This window comes from Vipera ursinii (genome assembly GCF_947247035.1).
Source record: "Vipera ursinii genome assembly, chromosome: 2".
Taxonomy (NCBI): Eukaryota; Metazoa; Chordata; class Lepidosauria; order Squamata; family Viperidae; genus Vipera; species Vipera ursinii.
Window position 1 is genome coordinate 156,790,192 of NC_139513.1, and position 24,638 is coordinate 156,814,829.

Sequence of the window (24,638 nt, forward strand, 5' to 3'; positions counted from 1 at the left end):
GATAAATAAGTGGGTTTTGGGTTGCAGTTTGGGCACTCGGTCTCTAAAAGGTTTGCCATCACTGACATAGTTGGTTCCATACATCTGCTCTGCAGTAAGAATGATTCGTAGGCAGTTCAATTATTTTGGAATAATGAAGGATAAAAAGGAAATAAAACATGAAACAGGGAAGGGCATAATGCACAATACTCATTTTATGGCAGCATTTTATGGAAGATTTTAAAAAGCAAGGTCTTTCCCTCTTTTCCATCCAGAAGCCATTTAGAACTCATGTTTTGTGTGCAAAGAAATTAATTCTTCTTAATGTGTGGAATACAGTCGTAGAATCTAACTGGGGTTATAGGAGGAATAATGTAATTTTCAGTACAGGAGGAGGAAGAGAAATACAGGATCATCAGTTTCACAGGGTGCAGCCTTTGCTCCATTCTGACACATTCGTTCTTCTGCAGTTCTTCCAGGACCACCTTAAAAAAAGGAATAAGAATAAAAATAAACATAATGCATGTCTTTCTAGACCACACTTATAGTTCTTTCTTTGAAAACCTCAGTCTAATAGGGGAGATTCATGAATTTTCAAAGTAAGCTAGTTGCAACTATCATTCATTCATCTTTCTTCTTTGTTGACTGATAATTTTCTTAGTTATTTAAATTAATCTCATCCCCCTCCCAGTTTTCAATAATTGTTATAGCTAACATAGTTCTCACTTTCTATTTTTGACAATAAAGTCAGAAATAGATGCCACTGATGCCCAATAGATAATTTGGAGTCCCACATAACCTTGATAGAGTCCATGCCAGCAGGGACTAAAGAAAATCAAATTCCAAAGTATTGCGTGAGCACCGGAGGGGGTCATAAAATCCTGCCCCAAACCTTAGATTAGAGTGTCTCAGAAGGGCACACAACAGAGTAACCATTAGATAACTCAATTGTTGACTATATAATGTCTTTGTGATTTGCTTTTAAATGCTGATTGCTGGCTTAAGAGTTTTCCATGTAATGATCTGCTTCTGCAGCAGCGGTTCCTATTAATCCTATGACTTGGTGGCTTCATGAACGATCTCTCCCTATGTTTACAAATCCACTTCTCTGATCCTAGGGAGCCCATCCATGGGATAAGAATCCTGGTGTTTAAAAGGCCACCTGCCATATTCCATCTCAACCTGTACCTACTGGGTAGTAAACCCCAGATTTTAAAGCACATAGGTGGATAATGTGTGTGAAATCACTGGGAAGGAATAATCCAGCTATAATCATCAACAACAACCTCCCCCTCCCCCCTAGGTCTTAGTGTTGTGTCTTAGTCTACCATTAAACCTGGGTTCAAAAGATAAACCTACATTTTAAAGCAACCAGAATGCAAGTACAGCAAAAGAAGTGCATCTTGTCATATTCAGAAAGTATATTTTACCACCCATGCTAAAAATTGTACAATAGTCTAAAGAAAGGCAATTAACTTTCATGACTACATGTTCAGTTGCTACCCAGTGTTACAAGTGGGAGATGTTAATAAGAGATTGACTCACCATTGATTCATCCTATTGCAGCCTTTCACAATTTGCTTAGCACAAGCAATATCATCTGTGATGTCATCATCTAAGAAAGCTGCAGAAAGAGGCAAATTGGAATTTGTCCAATTCCAGATGTTTCAATGGTATTTCCAAAGATTTGCATAAAATTATTTAAAGCAGGTTCTTACCCAATAGACCCTTTAATCATAGGATTTCATTAGTTAGGTACAGTATGCAATACTGTATGCAATACATTCATGTCCTTAATGGTATAACCCAGTCATGTCAATCTCACAACGTCACGAGATGTTAGAAGACGTATCGGGACTGTTTTGCCATTGCTGGCAATGGGGTAGGTGTAGCTTCCTGATGATGCGTCCTATTTTTTACACAGCTGGTGTAGATCATTAACTGCCTCTTCTCATGCCCTTAACCATGCAGAGTAACAACTCTGAAAAGTGTAATGTACTAGTAATCAGTTTTAGCTGTAGAGCTGAATATGCTGGATATGCTGACTTCCCAACAGTCTCATTGCACTCTTGGAAAGGAGCGAGAGAAAAAACCTCTCATCTGTGTCCAAAAACCAGATTTCTCTGACAAAGGGCAGAAAATACAGGATCAGGTTCCTTAATTGGGTGGGATTCTGGAGCTTATATTGTTACCTTTAACTTGTGCCTCAAGCAAGATATTGACTAATTACAGTGAAGACAGGATCAGTTGGCTCTTTTATCAAATGACCCTTTGCATTGCACATGGAGACCGAGGTTAGTCTAGTGCAGGGGTCTTCAAACTTGGCCATTTTATGACTCATGGACTTCCAATTCCCAGAATTCCTCAGCCAGTGTGCCTGTCTGAGGAATTCTGGGAGTTGAAGTCCATGAGTCATAAAAGGGCTGAGTTTGAAGAACCCTGGTCTAGTGGTAAGGCTCCCTGTTACACACCAGGAGACTGTGAGTTCTAGTCTCACCTTGGAAATGAGAGCTAGTTGGGTGACTTTGGGCCAGTTACATCCTATCAGCCCAACTCACTTTAAGATTTAAGTTCTTATAAGCAAAATAGGAGGAGAAGGAGAAAGGAATATTAGGCAAGTACCCAACCTTGAGTTGTTTATAAAAATAATAGAAGTGTGGTATTAAAAAAAAATCTGTAGGAAGCACTGAAGAGAGTGTGAGATTGTTAATGTGAGTGGAACAGCGGAACCTGACCACATACCAGCCTTCTGCTGTTTAGATAATATTGTGGTGGATGTTCTGGGAGCAGAAAGCAAGATACATCTGTGTGAAGGAATTTAGAGTAGTTGTGACAAGTTGGGTAGCAGGATACTAAACAGAAGAAGGCTAAGAGGCCTGAAAACACAGTGGCTACATATGAACACCATTGACCTGAGCAGCAACTTGGTGATTCAATGTCAATCCTCATGGAGAGCAATCCCCAGAATTTTGATTTGACATATTTGGGACATTTCACTTTTGTAGCTTTTCTAATGAAATAGGTGCAAGCCTTTAAATCAGGTAGTAAATCAGGTCCTGAAATCAGCACTACAAAGGGTGTACAGGCACACTACCTCCTTGTGTTGTAGAGCATTATAAGAACAGAATTTTGAAAATCTGTCAAAGCTTTGACAGACGTGTCTTACCACTGCAAGGCTTATGACAGAGATCAAGTGAACAGCTCTTGTTATTTTTGCACCAATAGCGGCTGTTTATCTGGAAGATCCCATAGTTCATACTGTTATACTTGTTTGTCTGAGTCACAAGCTGGGTGTTGTACTTGCTCGTGTGAAATGCAAGACAGATCCCTGAAAGAAAGCAAATGGAGGATGGGCTATTAAAGACCAGTGCTATAAATGAAACAGCTATCCTGATTTTTTTAAATAGAACATTTATAACGCAATGTTTAACCATCTTCTCATTCTTTCCACAACCAAGGAAGGTCACAAGACTTCCAAAACATTTTGGAAACCTTCAGGGAAATTTAGAATAAATCTGATTCTTGTCTCCAAGATATTCCTGGAATTCTTAACGACACATAAAGCCACCTCTCCTTTCTCCTCTCTGCCTAATTCCAGCCTTCCAGGCAAGAGGTACATTTTTACTGTGCATCTTCTGCCAAACTGCACAAGTAGAATATCTTCTGTGATGGCTACTTCAATTGTATACGGAATTTAAATGATTTGGTGGAAGTTGAAATATCTAACCTTTGAGAGGATGCTGATCCTAGCAGGGATATCTCCTTATTCTTAAGAGAATAAATAAAATATGGGCTAAGCCATAATTGTAAAAAGACAACACAGAGACCAAGGCGGTATAACCATACCTCAGTTCTGCAGTTGTCTCAATCAGGCAACAAACCAGAGATTGATCAGCGTCATAAGAACGAGAGTATTATTGCAGGTGGTGTGTGAGGTCTTCCCAGTCATTTGGGTTGAGAAGAAAGCATATCTCCTTGTTCTAAGAACATTAAAAAGGGCTGGTTGAAGTTATTCTTGAAAAGATCTGCTCCATTTGGCATCCCTCTTGGAAATCTGGATCTTGCTGAGGTAGAGAGAAAGAGAGAGTAAACTTACAGTCATCCAAGCTGTAGCCAAAATAGTTTCCCATGCCATTGTTTTTCAGAATTGAAGCCACTTCACATTTGCTGTATCTTTTGGCTAAACTACATGCAATGAGGAGGAAGAGGAGGGTGACCACTAAAGCCTTCATTGTTATTGGCTCCTTGGAAGACAATGTCTGACTTCTCCAGGATGGCTACTGGGTTTTATAGTCAGAGCTTGAGAAACTGGCACCTCTGGAGAGCTGCCAAACAAAGTATGTAGAAATTACTCCCTACTTGAAGTTAATTTAGAGTAAGAGGCAGCGAGTGCTGAGAGAAAGATCAAAGAGAAAGAAATAATTGCCATTTTCAATTTCATCGGAAGATTAAACTCAACCAATAGTGGTTGGTGTTATATACGTAGGTTCATCAGGTTGGTACAACCACCTTCAACACCAGGTGGCACCTGTCAGGTGTCCTGATTGGTCAACCTGTCCGGCAGGAAAATAGAGCAACCAGGTTGGTTAGCTTAAGGGGCATCGGCATTATAAAAGGGGCACCAGGGGGCGTGCACGGCAGTCCATCCTTGTACTGAATAAACAGCTCTACGTACTACCCTGTCTCGTTCCTGTCTCCATGCGGTCGGCCACGCTATAACAGTTGGGAAGGGGATTTTAGCCATCAGACAGATTCTGTATCAAAGGAATCTGTATGAGAGGTTCTAGAAATGAACAAGCGGTGGTTTCAACTGTGTGACTGAAGCCCCAATTCTTTAAGGTGTCTCGCAGGTGAAATAGGAACAGGACTTTTACTGAGTGTTGACTGCAGCCTTCTTGACTTTTTGGACCCCTGCCCTGAAGACATTCTTCTCTTTCTGGGGCACCTGACATTTGTTTGAAGTTTCTATTTGTTTGTTTCAGTACAACTATGGTTTTACTGTATGTTTTTTTTGTTTGTAATGATGTGGAGTAATGTAACATATTGAAATAACCCAGTGAACTCTATTTTATTTCTTGGTTTTATTGCCATTTTACAATTCTTGCACTGGTCTTCATCCAGTTTCCGTGACCATGTAGATGGATTTTATTAATCTGATCTGGAACCAGGAGACTGGGTTTTAAAACTTTTAAGTCTCTGGATCTAATGTCCTAACATTGTCAGCTCAAATAAGCATGAATTGTAATTGTTGCTGGTATCTACAAGCTCTCTGGGCAAGTACGCTTCCTTCAAATTTTGCAGTTGATCCTCATTCATTGCCTCTTTATGAACAAATCACCCACCCAAATCAAAGTACATTACCGTGTACTTTGTAATGGTCACTCACTGGTGCAGTCAACCCACATGCCTTCCGTCACTCATGCTTTCCTGATCTTATCCCACCATGAAACTGCTAACAGTGGTACTTTAGGATAGCATTCTGCTGCACTGAGATTAATTTCATGTCTCCAACCCTCATTTCCACGTATTAAAATGAACAGAAACATTCTTCCATACAAATTGAAGGGTCCTGGAACAAAGGGAAATTACTTAGTCTAACTGCTGCTTTCTTGCTTTTTGTAATCAGCTTTTGCACCAGAGAAATCTCATGCAAGCTTGGGAAACATGTACATAGATGTGATAGACTGAAGGAGGGAATAAGGGAGTGTACAGAAATGATTGATGTCTTCTTTATGATGTAATGGCTCTGTTGTCTGATTTTCATCGGCTAACAAAGTTTATAAAGCAATGTTACCAACTTTCTAAGACGTGGCACTTCTGGACATAACTCTGCCAGCATTCCAGATTGTTGGCCACCCAGCTGCTTAATTTGATCAAATAAAGTCCTGCTTGATTAAGACGTTTCCGCTTGGGTTATCTGATTAGATTGATATGGTACCTCAGGTTTAAGTTAGGGACTGGGACCTTACAAAATCTTTCTGCTTATATCAATAAATGTATGATTCCCCTCAATAGACTGCATGCTACACATTAGCTTTCTATCAGCTAAACAACCTCTCTCTTTTTTTCTCATCGTTAGTAAATATCTACTTGTTCCATTCTTTCACCATAAATACATAACTTACATAATTTATGGGTGTCTCCTACCTCTGAAGTTATAGGTTACTTTTCTGATTTCAAAACCCCTGACAAAAGCCCTCAGTGCTCCTGAATTTCTGAGACACGGCCTTGGAGATCTTTGGGAACAAAATGGGCCTGCAAGTGGTTATGGGAAATTTTGACTGAAGACTTATCTAGTCCCTGCTGAAATAAAAAAACTGAATCCTCTTTATGCTGGATTCTTCAAATACAGTACTGTTTGGCCCTCAGTTCTTATTAAAATCCAGTGCGTCAATTCCCATTGAGTGAGATATACACAAAAGAGTGTGGATTCTTTCTGCTTGAAATTATTACAGACTGGGAGATTCTGTAGGCTGAGCCTTGCTCAGTATTCCCCAAGTTAGCCAGGAGTTGCCATTAGCTTTTTGTGTCATCTGCTTCTTGAGGGCTTGTCCATATGTTTACTTGAACAGAGTATCCAGCAGCCTTCTCAACTTTCTGCATGTGCAGGTATCACAACTGGACCATGATATATTGTGTGTCCTGGAACTGAGGATGTACAAAGTAGACTAGATTTAGCAAACTAGCATATCTAGAATTTGAGAAGAGATGCGAAAAGCTCTTTGGAACAGCAAAAATCACAATAATTTGGTCTGTGTCATTAACCCGCTGATGTTGCTGTCTTGTTTGAATGCTCTGGTATTTGGCAGGTAAACTGATGGGAGGAAGATAGCCACCAACTTTTACATTTGCAGATCAGTTTTTTTTAAACTGTAGAACGAAACCCAAGCTTTAATATAACTGGATGTTAACGGTAGAATTTGTCTGGCCTTGTACGCCAATCTACCATTGGCAAAAGAATGCTAATGAACAACTGTCTGCAAGGAGTTTAAATCTTTCCATTCCCCACCATCCAGTCACAGCTGAAGAAGCTGCTTGGATGCGAAGTGAAACGTCTTCAAAGAAAAACAAGAAATTCCAGTTGCCTCATGAAAAAGCATCTTTGGGTCAACTATGACCTGGATGAGTGGGAATCTCCATAGATATTTACCATTGGCCAATCTGCTCTACCATAAGAATGATTGGTAGCCAGTTCAATTACATTGGAGTAATGAAGGATGAAAGAAAATAAAGCATAAAACAGAGAAAGGCATAATGCACAATGCTCATTTTATTGAAGCAGTTTTTGAAGATTTCTTTCCCTCTTTTCCACCCAGAAACCATTTAAAAATCATTCTTTGTGTCACTGCACGTTTTTTTTTGTTCGTCAGAAAAGTTCATTTCTAACTGTACATTTTCCCCTGCTCTCTGCACCTGTTGTGATAACTTATCTGGTAACCATAGTGAATCCCATATGACTAGTTATGTTATGGTTTCAGTCTGTTTAGTGCGCATGTCTAGAAGAGGTTCCCACAGTTTTTTCTTTATTGTTTTATTCACTTTGCTGTTACTGTCTGTTACATTAGGATGTAGTTAGCTAGCTTTCTTTATAATATATATTTAGTTTTTATATTTTTGTAAGTAAAAGGTATTTAGTAAGATTATGCGTCGTGTTTTTATTGCCTTCCTGCATGCACATCATGCATTCTCTGAAGCACGGTCCTTCGCCCTCTACAAAGGTGATTTTTACCTTGACATTTTGGTATCGAGGATGGTTTGATTTATGTTTTTAGAGATGCATGTTTCTGCGGCTGTTATCAGTTAGTTAGTGCTAGCGAGGCAGCGGTGATTAACTGCTGAAACATGTCAGGAAGGAAGCCACGGCTGAAACGGGAGGCCAGGAGTCTGTCTGTTGGGCATCTCCCTTCAACTTTAAGAACTCCGATAGCTTCAGCCACACGCCTTGGAGATGACGCACCTACTCCTGTCAACGATGTAAGGTCAGTCACTCCTTTTTCTACTTTTCCAAGCTCCCTGGCAGCTGCTTTTGAAAATGTTCACACTCCAGGGGCTCAAAATGCATTTCAAAGGCTTGGAGCAAAATCTAAAGTTCAGCCGAAGAAAATTCCTTCTGCTCCTTCAAGCCCCAAGCAAACTATGCGAGATAGGGCTATGCAAGGCTACTGTGAACAAATTGGGGTTTTTGAAAAGCGTTTGCAGCAGGCAAAGGAACATGTGTCAATGGTTCAGCAATATGAGAGGAATTATGAGCATGAACCGGCCATATTGCCACACCCACAAGGAAAAGCCATATTGCCTCCTTCTTCCCCAAAGCCAAAGTCACGCCCATCATTGAGTGTCATGCAAGACGAATGGGAACCGGAGGCTCCTATGTCACATGATTATGGGCTGTCCCAAAGGACATACAGAGCCACAGTGATGCCTGAAGCAAATGTTATGGCACCATCTACTGGTGAAGCTGCATTAAGACATGAATTGGAGCTCTCACTCTTGCAACTGTCTGTGCAGGAATCTTTGCTCAGAGATACAAGTTTTCTGCCATTATCTGAGGCTCCAGCCCCTGATGGTGCTAGGATTCCTGTTACTATTGCCTCTCCTGTTAATATTGCTTCTATGCAAGTCCCTCTACCTGGCAGAACACAGCCATATTTAACCCACATGCAATTGCCACCGGGTTCTTATATGCGAAGGCCAGTGTCATCTGCAGGTTATGCTAATGCACCAGCCCCAGCGCCAGCGCCTCCTGCTGGCCAGGGTGGAATAGCAGCTCAAAGACAGTCACAGCCAGCACCAAGACTACCGGCAGCTTCAATGCAACTGCCGCATGTCCAGGCACAGATGCCACTGGTGCCCCCTGCAGGTTATGGTCGGATTGCACAACCTGCACAGCCAGTACCTCAATTGTATATTCCTCATCAAACACCTTCCATTGTACCACTGGCTGGTGATTCAAAATTAAAGAAGTCAGGACAGAATTACAGGGCATGGGTCAGTGAGGTTGGACTTTTGCTACGCAGAGAAGGTACTCACATGATGGTGTTTAATCCTCCTGCCCAGCCATGGACTCCTGACATATGGGACTTGGATAATAGAGCATGCACAACATTATTGATGTCAATGGACACTGAATTGCAGCTCACGTTTTCACAAGATGCAGCTGCCCAACAAATTTGGACTCAGAGACATGTTATCGGCCTACATCAATTGAGTCTACATGTTTACTTTTGTCTGAGTTCCATGGTTCCAGATTAAAACCTGGTGAACGTATTGGAGCACATTTGACTAAAATGAAAGGTATTAGAAAAGAACTGGGTGAAAAAGGCTATCCTATTGATTTTCAAATGATCAGCATTATCATCAATTCTTTGAATCATGAGTGGAAAGATGCTATTTCCAAGATTAATCAAGTGCCTATTGCTCAACGCACAGTGGATCATGTATGCAGGATTTTAGCCGAAGAAGAGGCACTTATGCAAGCTGCACCACATTTAAGGGAACCACCTGCATCAAGAGCTTCAGTGAGGCATGCCTTCCGTGGAAGGACCTACGTTCCAAGGATGCCAAGATGCTACATCTGCAATCGTGTGGGACATGCCACCCAGGCTTGTCCCCAACGAGTTCCAGCGCCCATCACATACCAGCCCAGAGGAACAGATTCCAGAGGAGGCAGAGGTAGAGGCGGACGACAAGGTCGTGGTCGTGGTTCCAAGCGTGATCCACAAGCTCCACTTGTCACATTGGTTGTGACCAACGATCCACAGCCTCAACCAGAGTACGACAGACGACTTCTTTGGACTTTGGACAGCGGAGCAGCATTACATGTTACCTACAGAAAAGAGCTTTACACAGAGCTGTACGAGCCTGAACCTGAACTTTGGGAACTTTACTCTTTTTCCAATCATCCTGTTCAGGTCATGGGAAAAGGAACTGTTTATAATGAAGAGCTTGGTGCTCTCATTCCAAATGTTTACTATGTTCCATCTGCCAGTAGTAATTTGCTTAGTCAGAGTCATTTGTCTAGGTTTTCTCATTTTCAGGTCCACCATCTTGAAGAAGCAAGTTATATAGTCAAAGACGGAGATATTGTTGCTGAAACCATGTTGATTGGTGGTGTTTATTACTTAAAACCAAAGTTTAAGCAGCAAGAGCAGGCAAGTATACACGTTCCAAAGAGCACAGGCCCAGAGAGAGATGTCCCAGAGAGAGATCCTGTTGCTACTCCAAAGGTTCCTAATAATGATAAAAATACAAAAAAGACACAGGTTGCTCACAGCAAGCCTGGGGTTCCTAATAAAAATGCTAATGTTGAGAATTCACTAACAGGTAAACCTTTGCATTCCAGGTGTATCCATAAGTGGCACAGAAGATTGGGTCATGCCAGTTTCCGTGTTCTGAAGAAGATGCCAGAGTTCTCAAGAGGTTTGGATCTAAAGGGGTGTAAGGTGTTTTTGGACTGTGCTGTCTGCAAGAAAGCCAAATCCAAGGCAGCAGCAATTCCAAAACGCGCTACACACCTGTCAACACGCATTTTTGATTTGGTACACACTGACATAGTTGGTCCTTTTGCACCAACACTTGGTGGTAAAAGATATTTCTTGACAATCGTTGATAATTATTCTAGATATGGATATGTATATCCTATGAAAGAAAAATCTGAGACCTTTCAGATCTTTAAAGACTTTGCTAGTCTTGTCTATACCCAATTTGATGTCAACATTGCCAGAATCCAGAGTGATCGCGGTGCTGAATTCATGTCTCAGCGTTTCCAGGACTGGATGCGTGAGAATGGGATAGTACATCAGACATCTGCTCCTTATACTCCAGCTGAAAATGGAGTGGCAGAACGCAGAAATGGAGTTCTGCAAACCATGATGCGTTGCCTCCTTGAAGATGCTGACCTCAGTCTTCCATACTGGGGTGAAGCTATCAAATATGCTAACCATATCATCAACCGCACTTGGAGTAGCGTGATAAATCAGACCCCTTATTTCATGTTGTATGGACACAAGCCTGATCTCTCACATCTCCATGTTTTTGGTTCATATGCTATGGTGAATATTCCTTTAGCCCAAAGAAAGAAAGGGGGTCCTGCAGCAAAAAGGATGAGATTTATGGGCATTGATGATAATTCAAAATGGAGCAAATACATTGATTCTCATCATGTTATTGTGGTTTCACAATCTGCTACTTTTGAGGAAGATGCTGACTGGTCCAGGATTCATTCTAACGATCCTGGAGTTTATTTTCCTAGAGATGATGTTGCTGATGCCACACAACCTGATCAAGATTCACAGGATAATGTTCCTTCCACGAGTTCTTCTCAACCTACTGTTCCGTCTTCGCAAGCCGCCGATGTTGCTGCTGGCGACAATGATGAAGACGAGGACGACACGGAAGAAGAATGGACGGTTGGCCCGAGGCGTTCCAAGAGGACCACAAAGGGAATCCCTCCAAAACGGTATTCGTGGCAAGTAACAAAAACACCTGTACCTTTGATTTGTAATGTTACACTTCCACCTGAGAAGTTCACACAGATCAAACATCTTCCTGAATCAGAACAAGATAAATGGTTTGAGGCGATGCAGGCTGAAATGGACAGTCTAAAGAAACTTCAAGTGTTTACGCCTGCAAGCCCTCCAGCAAACAAGAAAGTTATTGGTACTCGATGGGTCTACAGGATCAAAAAGAAGCCGAATGGTGAGTCGTTGTACAAGACCAGACTGGTAGCCCAAGGTTTCGCTCAACGTTATCTTGAGGACTATACAAATACATACTCACCCACAGTGTGGACTGAAAGTGTGAAAATTGCTTTAGCCACTGCAACTGTCCTTGGCCTGGAAGTTTTCCAGTTCGATGTTGAAACGGCTTATCTACACGCTGATCTTGACGAGGACATTTACGTGAAAGGTCCTCCAGGTTTCAGACAGCAAGAAGGGGATACCTGGTTTCTACACAAAAGTCTTTATGGTCTGAAACAGTCTGGTTTAATGTGGTACTTATGTCTTTCTGACAAACTAAATTCAATGGGCTTTATTAAGTCCGAAACAGATGAATGCGTGTTTACTAAAAGATCCGGTAATAGGTATGAGATAATTCTTGTTTATGTCGATGATATTGTTTATATTGGTCCAAATAAGCAGATGAGTGAGGTTTTTGCTAAAGCTTTACAAAAGTTTTTCACATTGAAGTGTTTAGGATGTATTAACACTTATTTAGGTGTTCAAATTGCCAAAACTCAGAAGGGGTTTAGTCTCACACAAGAAGAGAAGATTGAACAACTGTTACATCACTGTAACATGGAGGACGCTAAGCCTGTGAGTATACCCATGCAAACTGACTTTCACATTTTGGCACATGAACCAAGTCCTGAGTTCGAAGATCAAACACTATATCGCTCAGTCATTGGGTCGCTGCTGTATATTAGTAGTTGGACTAGACCCGACATTGCACTTAGTGTTAATCTGTTATCACAACACGTAGGCAAGGCAAAACAGTTTCATTGGACATGTGTTAAAAAGTTATTGAGGTATCTACAGTAAAACACACCAAAGACATGAAGTTGTTGTTGGAACCCACACATACTGACTATGCAGAGTTATGTTGTTTTGCAGATTCAGATTGGACGAGTGATAAGAAGTCACGGAAAAGTACATCAGGTTACATGATGTTCTTAAATGGTTGTCCTGTTTACTGGCATGTGCGTAAACAGAATTTTGTTTCTTGTTCCTCTACAGAAGCTGAGTATGCTTGTGTGTCTGATGCATGCAATTCTTTAACCTGGTTTGATGCTTTAGTCACAGATATCTGGACACATCCGATTCGACCGATCACAGTGATGGAAGATAATGAATCTGTGGTTTATATTTCTGAAACACGTTTTACAGGTTCAAGGTCCAGACACATTGACATCCGATATCAAAACATAAGGCAACTGGTTAAACAAGGTTTTGTGACATTACAGTATGTGCCTACACGTGATCAAATTGCTGATATGCTGAACAAACCACTTCCTACAGCCCAGCATGAGTATCTGCGTGAGAAGATGTGCCTTACTTGAGTCTTCACTTTGCTGACGAAAGAAGGGGAATGTCGCTGCACGTTTTTTTTGTTCGTCAGAAAAGTTCATTTCTAACTGTACATTTTCCCCTGCTCTCTGCACCTGTTGTGATAACTTATCTGGTAACCATAGTGAATCCCATATGACTAGTTATGTTATGGTTTCAGTCTGTTTAGTGCGCATGTCTAGAAGAGGTTCCCACAGTTATTTTTTTATTGTTTTATTCACTTTGCTGTTACTGACTGTTACGTTAGGATGTAGTTAGCTAGCTTTCTTTATAATATATATTTAGTTTTTATATTTTTGTAAGTAAAAGGTATTTAGTAAGATTATGCGTCGTGTTTTTATTGCCTTCCTGCATGCACATCATGCATTCTCTGAAGCACGGTCCTTCGCCCTCTACAAAGGTGATTTTTACCTTGACAGTTTGTGTGCAAACAAACTCATTCTTCCCAATATATGGAATGCAGGCATAGAATCAAATTGTTCAGTGTGGTTATGTAAGGAATAATATCATTTTCAGCACAGGAGAAGGAAGAGAAATGCAGGATCATCAATCTCAGAGCCGGCAGCCACTGGTCCATTTTGACAGATTTTTTCCTTTGCAGTACTTTTTCCAGGCAACCCTTAAGAAAGGAATAAGAATAAAAATAAGCATAATTCATATCTTTATAGATCACATATGTGGTGATTTTTTAAAGCGTTTCAGATGATGTAATTCTACTTGGAGAGATTCAGGAAACGTCTCCGTGAGCTAGTGGCAACTATCACTCATTCGTCCTTCCTGTTCATTGACTAATAAAGTTCTTTTTTTAGTTGTTTAAATGAATCTCCTTTCCTCCAGATTGAAATAATTGTTTTAGCTAACATAGTCCCGACTTTCTATTTTTCTCAATAAAGCTTACATGCCACTAATGTCCAGTAGATATTCTGGACTCTCTTTAGAACAGCACAGAGAGAGTACTTTTCATATAATTCAGATTATTGACCACATAACATTTGTATTGTTTGGTTCTAGATACTCAGCTTAAAAGTTTTCCATTTAATGATCTGCTGCTGTGCCCCCCTTTACTATTCTTTCTATGACTGGAGGCTTCACAAATGATCTCTCCTTGCTTCTCACAAAATTAGGTTCTTTACCCACCAGTTTTCTGATACTACGCAGCTCATCCATGGAATTAGAATCCTGCTGTTCAAAAGGCCCTCTGCCTAAGTCTTCTGCTGCCTGCTTCAGCTCGGCACTAAACCCTAGACTTTTTAACAGCTGACAGGCACGGAAGTGGAAAATTGATGTAAAATGACTGGGAAGGAATAATCCAGCTATAAGCAGCATCCATGCCCCGTCTTAAATTGTGCCTCAGGCTACTTTAAAACCAGGAATCAAAAGAGTGCTAAACCGATATTTTACAGCAATCAGAATGCCAGTATAGCAAAAAAAATTACAATCTGTAATATTCAGAAAGTATATTTCACTGCCAATGCTAAAAAGGCTTACAATAGTCTAGAGAAAGTAATTTAATTTCATGACTACAAGTTCAGTTGCTACCCAATGTTACAAATGGAAAGATGATAATGAGAGATTGACTCACCAGGCAACCATCCTAAGGGGATCACGCACAATTCTCTTAGCACAAACAAAATCATCTGCGATGTCATCCTTTGTGAAAGCTGCCGAAAGAGGCAAATTAGAATTTATCCAACACCAGATGCTTCAAAAGTATTTCCAAAGATTTGCACAAACTTATGATTTAAAGCAGATTCTTACCAAATGTCGTTTAGGACAGCATTAGTTATATACCATGTGCAATACATTCATATCATTAGCAGTATAAGCTACTATTTACACAGCTGGTGTAAACCATGAAATACCTTTTCTCCTGCTCTAACCACATAGAGCAGGGGTGTCAAACTGCCGGCCCATGGGCCGGACGTGTCATCCAAAAGCTGCACCCACCCCATTGCCGGCAATGGCGAAACTGTCCCAATACGTTCGACATGTCTGATGTACAGTAACAATTTTGAAAAGTGTAGATTACTAGGAGTTTGTTTTCGCTTTGGAGCTGAAGATGGATACATTAAAATTTTGTTTAGTCACAATCTTTCACTTTTCACATTCTGGACAAGCATTGGTCACGTATCCTAGTAAAAGATGTTACATATGTGCATAAGTGTAGTCAGTAGCATATGCCTTTTTAAAAATATCAAACATGCAAAGAAACAAAAAGAAGTCCAAAATATCTGTATTACATCCAGAAATGCCAACTTTGCAACCAATATTTCTCATCCATGACTATGGCACCCTAAGGATACCTTAATACATGCAAATGCTTCTCTGGGATCATTAACACCGCAGGGATTGCTTTTTCCTTCCAGTAACAGATTGCTGGGAAATACCAAACATGGCCTTCAGAATTCCAATGCTTGTTACAAATTTTCCTGGATGTGGTTGGAAAGAGGCTGTTTGGCACCAGAGACCACTGCCACGAGGAACACAGCTCTGGGTGGGAGCTCAGCACGGGCCGTGGCGTGTCAACTGCGGGGAGGGGAATCCCCACGGCGGCTGTGAGGAGGGGAATCCCCATGGCATGTGGCTCTGAGCCGCAGGGATGGGGGTGCAAAGGATGGGCCGCGACGCCGTAGCAAGACATCGGCATCGCTCCCAGTGACAGCACCTATGAGTTCCGGCATCTTTTTTTTTTTTTTTAGAAAAAAAGCACTGGTTTTAAGTCTCTGGATCTAATGTCCTAACATTCTTAGCTCAAATAAGCATGAATTGTAATTGTTGCTGGTATCGACAAGCTCTCTGGGCAAGTACGCTTCCTTCAAATTTTGCAGTTGATCCTCATTCATTGCCTCTTTATGAACAAATCACCCACCCAAATCAAAGTACATTACCGTGTACTTTGTAATGGTCACTCACTGGTGCAGTCAACCCACATGCCTTCTGTCACTCATGCTTTCCTGATCTTATCCCACCATGAAATTGTTAACAGTGGTACTTTAGGATAGCATTCCTGCTGCACTGAGATTAATTTCATGTCTCCAACCCTCATTTCCACGTATTAAAATGAATAGAAACATTCTTCCATACAAATTGAAGGGTCCTGGAACAAAGGGAAATTACTTAGTCTAACTGCTGCTTTCTTGCTTTTTGTAATCAGCTTTTGCACCAGAGAAATCTCATGCAAGCTTGGGAAACATGTACATAGATGTGATAGACTGAAGGAGGGAATAAGGGAGTGTACAGAAATGATTGATGTCTTCTTTATGATGTAATGGCTCTGTTGTCTGATTTTCATCGGCTAACAAAGTTTATAAAGCAATGCTACCAACTTTCTAAGACGTGGCACTTCTGGACATAACTCTGCCAGCGTTCCAGATTGTTGGCCACCCAGCTGCTTAATTTGATCAAATAAAGTCCTGCTTGATTAAGAAGTTTCCGCTTGGGTTATCTGATTAGATTGATATGGTACCTCAGGTTTAAGTTAGGGACTGGGACCTTACAAAATCTTTCTGCTTATATCAAAAAATGTATGATTCCCCTCAATAGACTGCATGCTACACATTAGCTTTCTATCAGCTAAACAACCTCTCTCTTTTTTTCTCATCGTTAGTAAATATTCTACCAAGGTACATCCATCTACTTGTTCTATTCTTTCACCATAAATACATAAGTTGCATAATTTATGGGTGTCTCCTACCTCTGAAGTTATAGGTTACTTTTCTGATTTCAAAACCCCTGACAAAAGCCCTCAGTGGTCCTGAATTTCTGAGACACAGCCTTGGAGATCTTTGGGAACAAAATGGGCCTGCAAGTGGTTATGGGAAATTTTGACTGAAGACTTATCTAGTCCCTGCTGAAATAAAAAAACTGAATCCTCTTTATGCTGGATTCTTCAAATACAGTTGCAGTGTATGCCTCCCAGCATACACAAAGGACAGCACAGCAGGAGGCTGATGGTGCAGATCAGCAGAGGGGCTGGACAGCTCAGGGCGATGACTGCTCACTCAGGATAAGCCTAATGACTTAAGCTGTTGACAGCCCCAGGCATGGTCAGCCTGGTGGGAAGCCAGGATCTACACCCATTGTCACCTGCACTGGCAGGAAGCCCAGGTTTGAACTGATTGGATGCCATCCACCTGGGCAGGTACAAATAGACACCAGGCTTCCCTGTTTCCCCAGTTCGTTCTGTTCAGAATAAACTCTTTACCCCAGCTCTGTGTCTGTCTCCATGTGAAGCACGCGACTTTACACAGTACTGCTTGGCCCTCAGTTCTTATTAAAATCCAGTGCATCAATTCCCATTGAGTGAGATATACACAAAAGAGTGTGGATTCTTTCTGCTTGAAATTATTACAGACTGGGAGATTCTGTAGGCTGAGCCTTGCTTAGTATTCCCCAAGTTAGCCAGGAGTTGCCATTAGCTTTTTGTGTCATCTGCTTCTTGAGGGCTTGTCCATATGTTTACTTGAACAGAGTATCCAGCAGCCTTCTCAACTTTCTGCATGTGCAGGTATCACAACTGGACCATGATATATTGTGTGTCCTGGAACTGAGGATGTACAAAGTAGACTAGATTTAGCAAACTAGCATATCTAGAATTTGAGAAGAGATGCGAAAAGCTCTTTGGAACAGCAAAAATCACAATAATTTAGTCTGTGTCATTAACCCGCTGATGTTGCTGTCTTGTTTGAATGCTCTGGTATTTGGCAGGTAAACTGATGGGAGGAAGATAGCCACCAACTTTTACATTTGCAGATCAGTTTTTTTTAAACTGTAGAACGAAACCCAAGCTTTAATATAACTGGATGTTAACGGTAGAATTTGTCTGGCCTTGTATGCCAATCTACCATTGGCAAAAGAATGCTAATGAAAAACTGTCTGCAAGGAGTTTAAATCTTTCCATTCCCCACCATCCAGTCACAGCTGAAGAAGCTGCTTGGATGCGAAGTGAAACGTGTTCAAAGAAAAACAAGAAATTCCAGTTGCCTCATGAAAAAGCATCTTTGGGACAACCATGACCTGGATGAGTGGGAATCTCCATAGATATTTACCATTGGCCAATCTGCTCTACCATAAGAATGATTGGTAGCCAGTTCAATTACTTTGGCATAATGAAGGATGAAAGAAAATAAAGCATAAAACAGAGAAAGGCATAATGCACAAAGCTCATTTTATTGAAGCAGTTTTTGAAGATTTCTTTCCCTCTTTTCCACCCAGAAACCATTTAAAAATCATTGTTTGTGTGCAAACAAACTCATTCTTCCCAATATATGGAATGCAGGCATAGAATCAAACTGTTCAGTGTGGTTATGTAAGGAATAATATCATTTTCATCACAGGAGAAGGAAGAGAAATGCAGGATCATCAATCTCAGAGCCGGCAGCCACTGGTCCATTTTGACAGATTTTTTCCTTTGCAATACTTTTTCCAGGCAACCCTTAAGAAAGGAATAAGAATAAAAATAAGCATAATTCATATCTTTATAGATCACATATGTGGTGATTTTTTTAAGCGTTTCAGATGATGTAATTCTACTTGGAGAGATTCAGGAAACGTCTCCGTGAGCTAGTGGCAACTATCACTCATTCGTCCTTCCTGTTCATTGACTAATAAAGTTCTTTTTTTAGTTGTTTAAATGAATCTCCTTTCCTCCAGATTGAAATAATTGTTTTAGCTAACATAGTCCCGACTTTCTATTTTTCTCAATAAAGCTTACATGCCACTAATGTCCAGTAGATATTCTGGACTCTCTTTAGAACAGCACAGAGAGAGTACTTTTCATATAATTCAGATTATTGACCACATAACATTTGTATTGTTTGGTTCTAGATACTCAGCTTAAAAGTTTTCCATTTAATGATCTGCTGCTGTGCCCCCCTTTACTATTCTTTCTATGACTGGAGGCTTCACAAATGATCTCTCCTTGCTTCTCACAAAATTAGGTTCTTTACCCACCAGTTTTCTGATACTACGCAGCTCATCCATGGAATTAGAATCCTGCTGTTCAAAAGGCCCTCTGCCTAAGTCTTCTGCTGCCTGCTTCAGCTCGGCACTAAACCCTAGACTTTTTAACAGCTGACAGGCACGGAAGTGGAAAATTGATGTAAAATGACTGGAAAGGAATAATCCAGCTATAAGCAGCATCCATAGCCCCGTCTTAAATTGTGCCTCAGGCTACTTTAAAACCAGGAATCAAAAGAGTGCTAAACCGATATTTTACAGCAATCAGAATGCCAGTATAACAAAAAAAATTACAATCTGTAATATTCAGAAAGTATATTTCACTGCCAATGCTAAAAAGGCTTACAATAGTCTAGAGAAAGTAATTTAATTTCATGACTACAAGTTCAGTTGCTACCCAATGTTACAAATGGAAAGATGATAATGAGAGATTGACTCACCAGGCATTCATCCTTTGGGGATCACGCACAATTCTCTTAGCACAAACAATATCATCTGCGATGTCATCATTTGTGAAAGCTGCCGAAAGAGGCAAATTAGAATTTATCCAACTCCAGATGCTTCAAAAGTATTTCCAAAGATTTGCACAAACTTATGATTTAAAGCAGATTCTTTTTTTATTGAAAAGTTTTATAAAAGTTACAATATTATCCCATCCCTAACCCACCCCTAAACCCCCTCCCCCTCCCCCACTTCCCAAAGCTGATTACAGGGTTACAAATATAAAATAATCATAATCTAACTAACATTAACCAACTATATAAATAACCAAATACATAATGCACTTTAACCCATCTATAACATAATTACAATCTAAAAGTATCCAACTTATACTAATACAATAATAATACCGTATAATATATATATTATTATAACTAATGATAATAATAAAAAAGGCTTAAGTTATAACAATCTAGAATTTACTTATAAGCTAAATGGAACTTTTTGGTCCCATATTTTTTCTGAATATAATCTATCCATCTTCTCCAAACCGAAATGTATCTTTCTTGTGAATGATCCTTCAAGTAAGCAGAAATCTTACCCATTTCTGCTAAATTTGACACTTTAAGCGTCCATTCCTCTATAGTAAGGCAGGCAATCCTTCTTCCAATATTGCCCTACCAATAACCTCGCAGCTGTTATCAAATTCAACATCAAGTTAATTTCTTTAGTATCACCATCTGTAATAACACCCAATAAAAATAATTGTGCTGTAAACTTTATCTTTCTCTTCAAAATCTTTGACTAATATTGACTAATTACAGTAAAGCTAGGATCATGTCACTCTCTTTTCATGGCACGTGGAGAGCCAGTTGAGTCTAGTGGTTAAGATTCTAGGCTACAAACCAGGAGACTGTGAGTTCTAGTCTCACTTTGGAATTGAAAGTTGGTAGGGTGACTTTGGGCCACTCATTTCCTCTCAGCCCAACTCACTTCACAGAGTTAAGTTGTTTTAAGGAAAATAGGAAAAGAAAGAAGGAATATTTGGTAAGTATCCAACCTTGAGTTGTTTATAAAAATAATAAAAATGAAAAAATCTTTAGGAAGCTGAAGAGAGTGTGAGATTGTTAATGTGAGGGGGACAGGTGGACTTATTACATATGAGTCTTTTGCTCTTCAGGTAATACTGTGTCAATGTTCTGCAGGCGGAAAGCAAGGTACATCTGTGTGAAGGAATTTAGAGTAGTTGTGACAGGTTGGGTAACAGGACACTAAATAGAAGAAGGCTAAGAGGCCAACAGAAAGCTAGATATAGTGGCTAAATATTATCACTGTGGACCCAGGCAGGAACTCAAAACAATTTTCATAGACTGTTGATGAGTCAATATCAATCCTGACCATAATAATAACAGAATTTTGGAAGCCCGTTACACTAGGTTTCTTACCACTGCAAGGCTTATTGCAGCCATTGGCTGTACGACCCTGGTAATTGTTGCACCACCAACGGCTGTTTATCTGGAAAATCCCATAGTCGCGACTGCCATCTGAGTTTCGAGGCCCCACAGTTCGGCTGTTGTATCTGCTCTCATAATAAGCCATACAGATCCCTGGAAAAAAGCAAATGGGGAATGGGCTATAAAAGGTCTGTACTGTAAAGGAAAAGGCTATCCTATTTTTTTAAAAAGAGCATTTATAACACAATGCTTAACTATCTTCTCATTCTTCCCTCAAGGAAGGACCCAAGAAATCCAATACATTTTGAAAACTTTCAGGGAACTTGGAATAAATCTGACTCTTGTCTCCAAGATATTCCCGGAGTTCTTAATTGCACATAAAGCCACCTCTCCTTTCTTTTCTCTCCCTAATTCCAGTCTTCCTGGGAGGAGGTACTTTTTATTGTGCATTTTATATGTAGAAAATCTTCTGTGATGGCCCCTTCAATCGTATACTGTATTTAAATGATTTGGTGGAATTTGAAAGACTTTATCTTTGAGAGGATGTTTAACCGGGCAGGGATAACCCTTTATGCTTAAGTAAATACATAAAATATTGACTAAGCCATAATTGTAAGCAGACAGCACAGAGACCAAGGTGGTATAACCACACCCCTGTTCTGCAATTGTCCCAATCAGGCAACAAACTCACCTTGATAAAATCAAGGTTATTAGTGCTGGGAGAAGTGTGAGCTTTCCCTAATCATTTGAGATGGGAAGAAAGCATATCTTCTCATTCTAAGAACATTCAAAACATTCATTGGGAAAGTTGGCTGAACTCATTCTTGAAAGATCTGCCCATTTTGGATCCCCCTTGTAAACCTGGATCTTGCTCAGGTGGAGAGAAAAAGAGAATAAACTCACAGTTGCCCAAGGCATAGCCGTAATATCCATCCAGGCCATTTCGTTTCAGAATTGAAGCCAGTTCACATTTGGTGTATACTTTGGCTTCATTGGCAACAATGAAGAGGAAGAGGAGGGCGAGCACTAGTGCCTTCATTGCTGCAGCTCCTTGGAGGACGATGTCTGACTTCTCCAAGACGGCTACAGGATTTTATAGTCACAGCATGAGAAACTGGCAGCTCTGGAAAGATGGTAAACAAAGTATGTAGCAATATTTCCCCCATCTGAGGTTAATATGGACTGATAAGCAGGGTGTGCTGAGGGCAAAGATCTAAGAGAAATAATAATTATCATTTTCATTTTTATCAGAAGCCAAAACCAACAAATAATGGACAGCATCTGTCAAGTTGATGGATCAATGAGCAAGTGGTAGTTTCAACTGTGTGATTGTAGTTCCAAAATTTTATTTGTTTTAGATGTGATGTATGTGAAAGAGGCACTTTTGGGGGGCTTTTATTATGTGGTGACTGTTGCCTTCTTGACTTTTCAGACCTCCATCCCATTGACATTCCTCTGTCTCTGGGGAACTCAACGTTTAGTTGAGATTTCTACTTCTTTGTGTCAATACTATTCTGGTTTCAGCGTATATATTTTTGTCTGATGAAGTTTGTGGAGTAATTGAAATAACCCAGTCATTTCCTCTCAGCCCAACTCACTTCACAGAGTTAAGTTGTTTTAAGGAAAATAGGAAAAGAAAGAAGGAATATTTGGTAAGTATCCAACCTTGAGTTGTTTATAAAAATAATAAAAATGAAAAAAAATCTTTAGGAAGCTGAAGAGAGTGTGAGATTGTTAACGTGAGGGGGACAGGGGGACTTATCTTTTGCTCTTCAGGTAATACTGTGTCGATGTTCTGCAGGCGGAAAGCAGGGTACATCTGTGTGAAGGAATTTAGAGTAGTTGTGACAGGTTGGGTAACAGGACACTAAATAGAAGAAGGCTAAGAGGCCAACAGAAAGCTAGATATAGTGGCTAGATATTATCACTGTGGACCCAGGCAGGAACTCAAAACAATTTTCATAGACTGTTCAGTGAAGTGTTATTTTATTTCTTAGTTTTATTGCTGTTATACCCTTTTTTATATGTATCATCAAGTCTTAATTCTCTGTGACCAAGTAGATTTTTCTCCATCATGATCTGAAATTGCTGAATTCTGCAACTGGATTCTGTAACTTATTCATGGTATGGGCCACTGAAGTGAACTTCACATAGCCTGCCCTGGAAGACTACTCAGAACCTACATGTAATCCAGAAGTAGACAGCACAGGCAGGGATGGGCTTAAGTCAATTCAGTTGCCATATTTGGTTTTTATCTGCAAGAGCCCTTCGTAGTCATAGGACTACCTCATCTGCAGGACTACCTCATCTCCAATTTTGTCTATCTATCTCAGTGGTCCCCAACTCCTGGGCCACTGTCCACTATCAAGCTGTGGCCTGTTCAAAACTGGGCCATGTGATCAGCTGGCTGGCACACAAACACAGGCACACAGTTTGATTTGTGTGAGCAGCGGGCCGGTTCCTCTCCCCCCATCCCACTGGGCCTCCAAGCCCTAAATGTTGGGAACCGCTGATCTATCAAATATGATCTAACTGGATTAGCATATCTCAAATATGGTCTAAACAGTAATTGTTATGTACTGGGTTTTGGTGATACACCACGTGGGTTGCTGGAGCAGCTAACGGCTCTCCAGCAACCCAGACTAACTGTCTCCTGTCCTGCAATTGGCTAGCCCCAGGCGGCAAGAGTGGGTTCAAACCTATTGGCTGCCGCCTTGGGGCTATACTATATATTGCGGCTGGTTGCAGCCCATGCTTCAGTACAGTTCTAGCAAGAAATAAAGTATGAGTTATCCTGTACTCAGCCTCGTGTCATCATTCCTGCACCAAAGAGCCCACTATTTAACAGTAATATCTTTTGGTTCCCATGAAGCAAGAATCTGGCTTCTCCATCCACACAAAAGCTTCTCTTTTGAAAGACCTTGAGCATCTTGATGTTTCCTTGTTGACTGGAAAGGTGAATGTGAGTCATTGTCATGAATGTTTCTGTATTTTGCACCTTTTTTGCAGGGTTTTAAATTATTATCACTTGTTTTAAGTTGCATTCAAAGAAATGTAAGTTATGACAAATGAACACATCCATTTCAAAGACTGAAATTTCAACTCAGTTTCCAGTGTTCAAAAATTAAAACACCTTCCTCTTCCCCCTTCACCTCCTTTTCTAACAGAGTTTGCTGTAAATAAATTTTGGAAATATGAAGGGACACCGTGGGGCTAGGCTGAAGCTTCCTTGCCTAAGGAGGAAGTTGGGTGGAGAAAAACTAGGAATCTTGTCTAAATTATATCTTAGGGAAGGGAGTTAAGAAAGAACCAAGTCAATAAGGAAGCAAAAGAAAATAAATATAATCTGGACAAAAGACGTTGGGCTTGAGTACATGACCCCTGCCCCCTGAAATCCCATCAATAGCTACCAGACTTGTAAAATCACAAGGTAAGTGTAGCTGCCAGTCTTGTCAATTTATTTTATTTATTTTTTATTTTATTGCATTTATATACCGCCCTTTCCCTGAGGACTCAGGGTGGTTTACAGGGAGTTAAAAATCAATCATACAAAAGTTAAAACCCAATTTAAAAAATATTAAATCAACCCTGTACTATTAAAAACCCCAATTAAAATGAATGTCTCCTCAGCCTGGGCCCGAGAGCTCAAAGAGCCAGGTCTTCAGGCCCCGGCGGAATGATCGGAGGTCGGGAGCAGTCCTCAGCTCCACCGGCAGCTGGTTCCAGCTGGTTCCAATCAAGA

General features: G+C 40.5%; 2 protein-coding genes across 2 annotated transcripts; both read right to left on the reverse strand.

The window, feature by feature from the left end:
- Window positions 1-400: 400 nt before the first annotated feature.
- LOC310634905 (lysozyme C, milk isozyme-like) lies at window positions 401-4,211 on the reverse strand (the record flags this gene model as incomplete). Its single annotated transcript, XM_083353442.1, has 4 exons — window positions 401-464; window positions 1,525-1,603; window positions 3,146-3,307; window positions 4,076-4,211. 4 exons carry the CDS (start codon window positions 4,209-4,211, stop codon window positions 401-403), a joined length of 441 nt encoding a protein of 146 aa, XP_083209568.1.
- A 14,157-nt stretch (window positions 4,212-18,368) lies between these two features.
- LOC310636837 (lysozyme C, milk isozyme-like) lies at window positions 18,369-21,993 on the reverse strand. Its single transcript, XM_083356949.1, has 4 exons — window positions 21,800-21,993; window positions 20,888-21,049; window positions 19,442-19,520; window positions 18,369-18,477 (listed from the first exon to the last, which is right to left on the reverse strand). Exons 1-4 carry the CDS (start codon window positions 21,933-21,935, stop codon window positions 18,411-18,413), a joined length of 444 nt encoding a protein of 147 aa, XP_083213075.1. The 5' UTR covers window positions 21,936-21,993; the 3' UTR covers window positions 18,369-18,410.
- Between the last annotated feature and the right edge of the window lie 2,645 nt (window positions 21,994-24,638).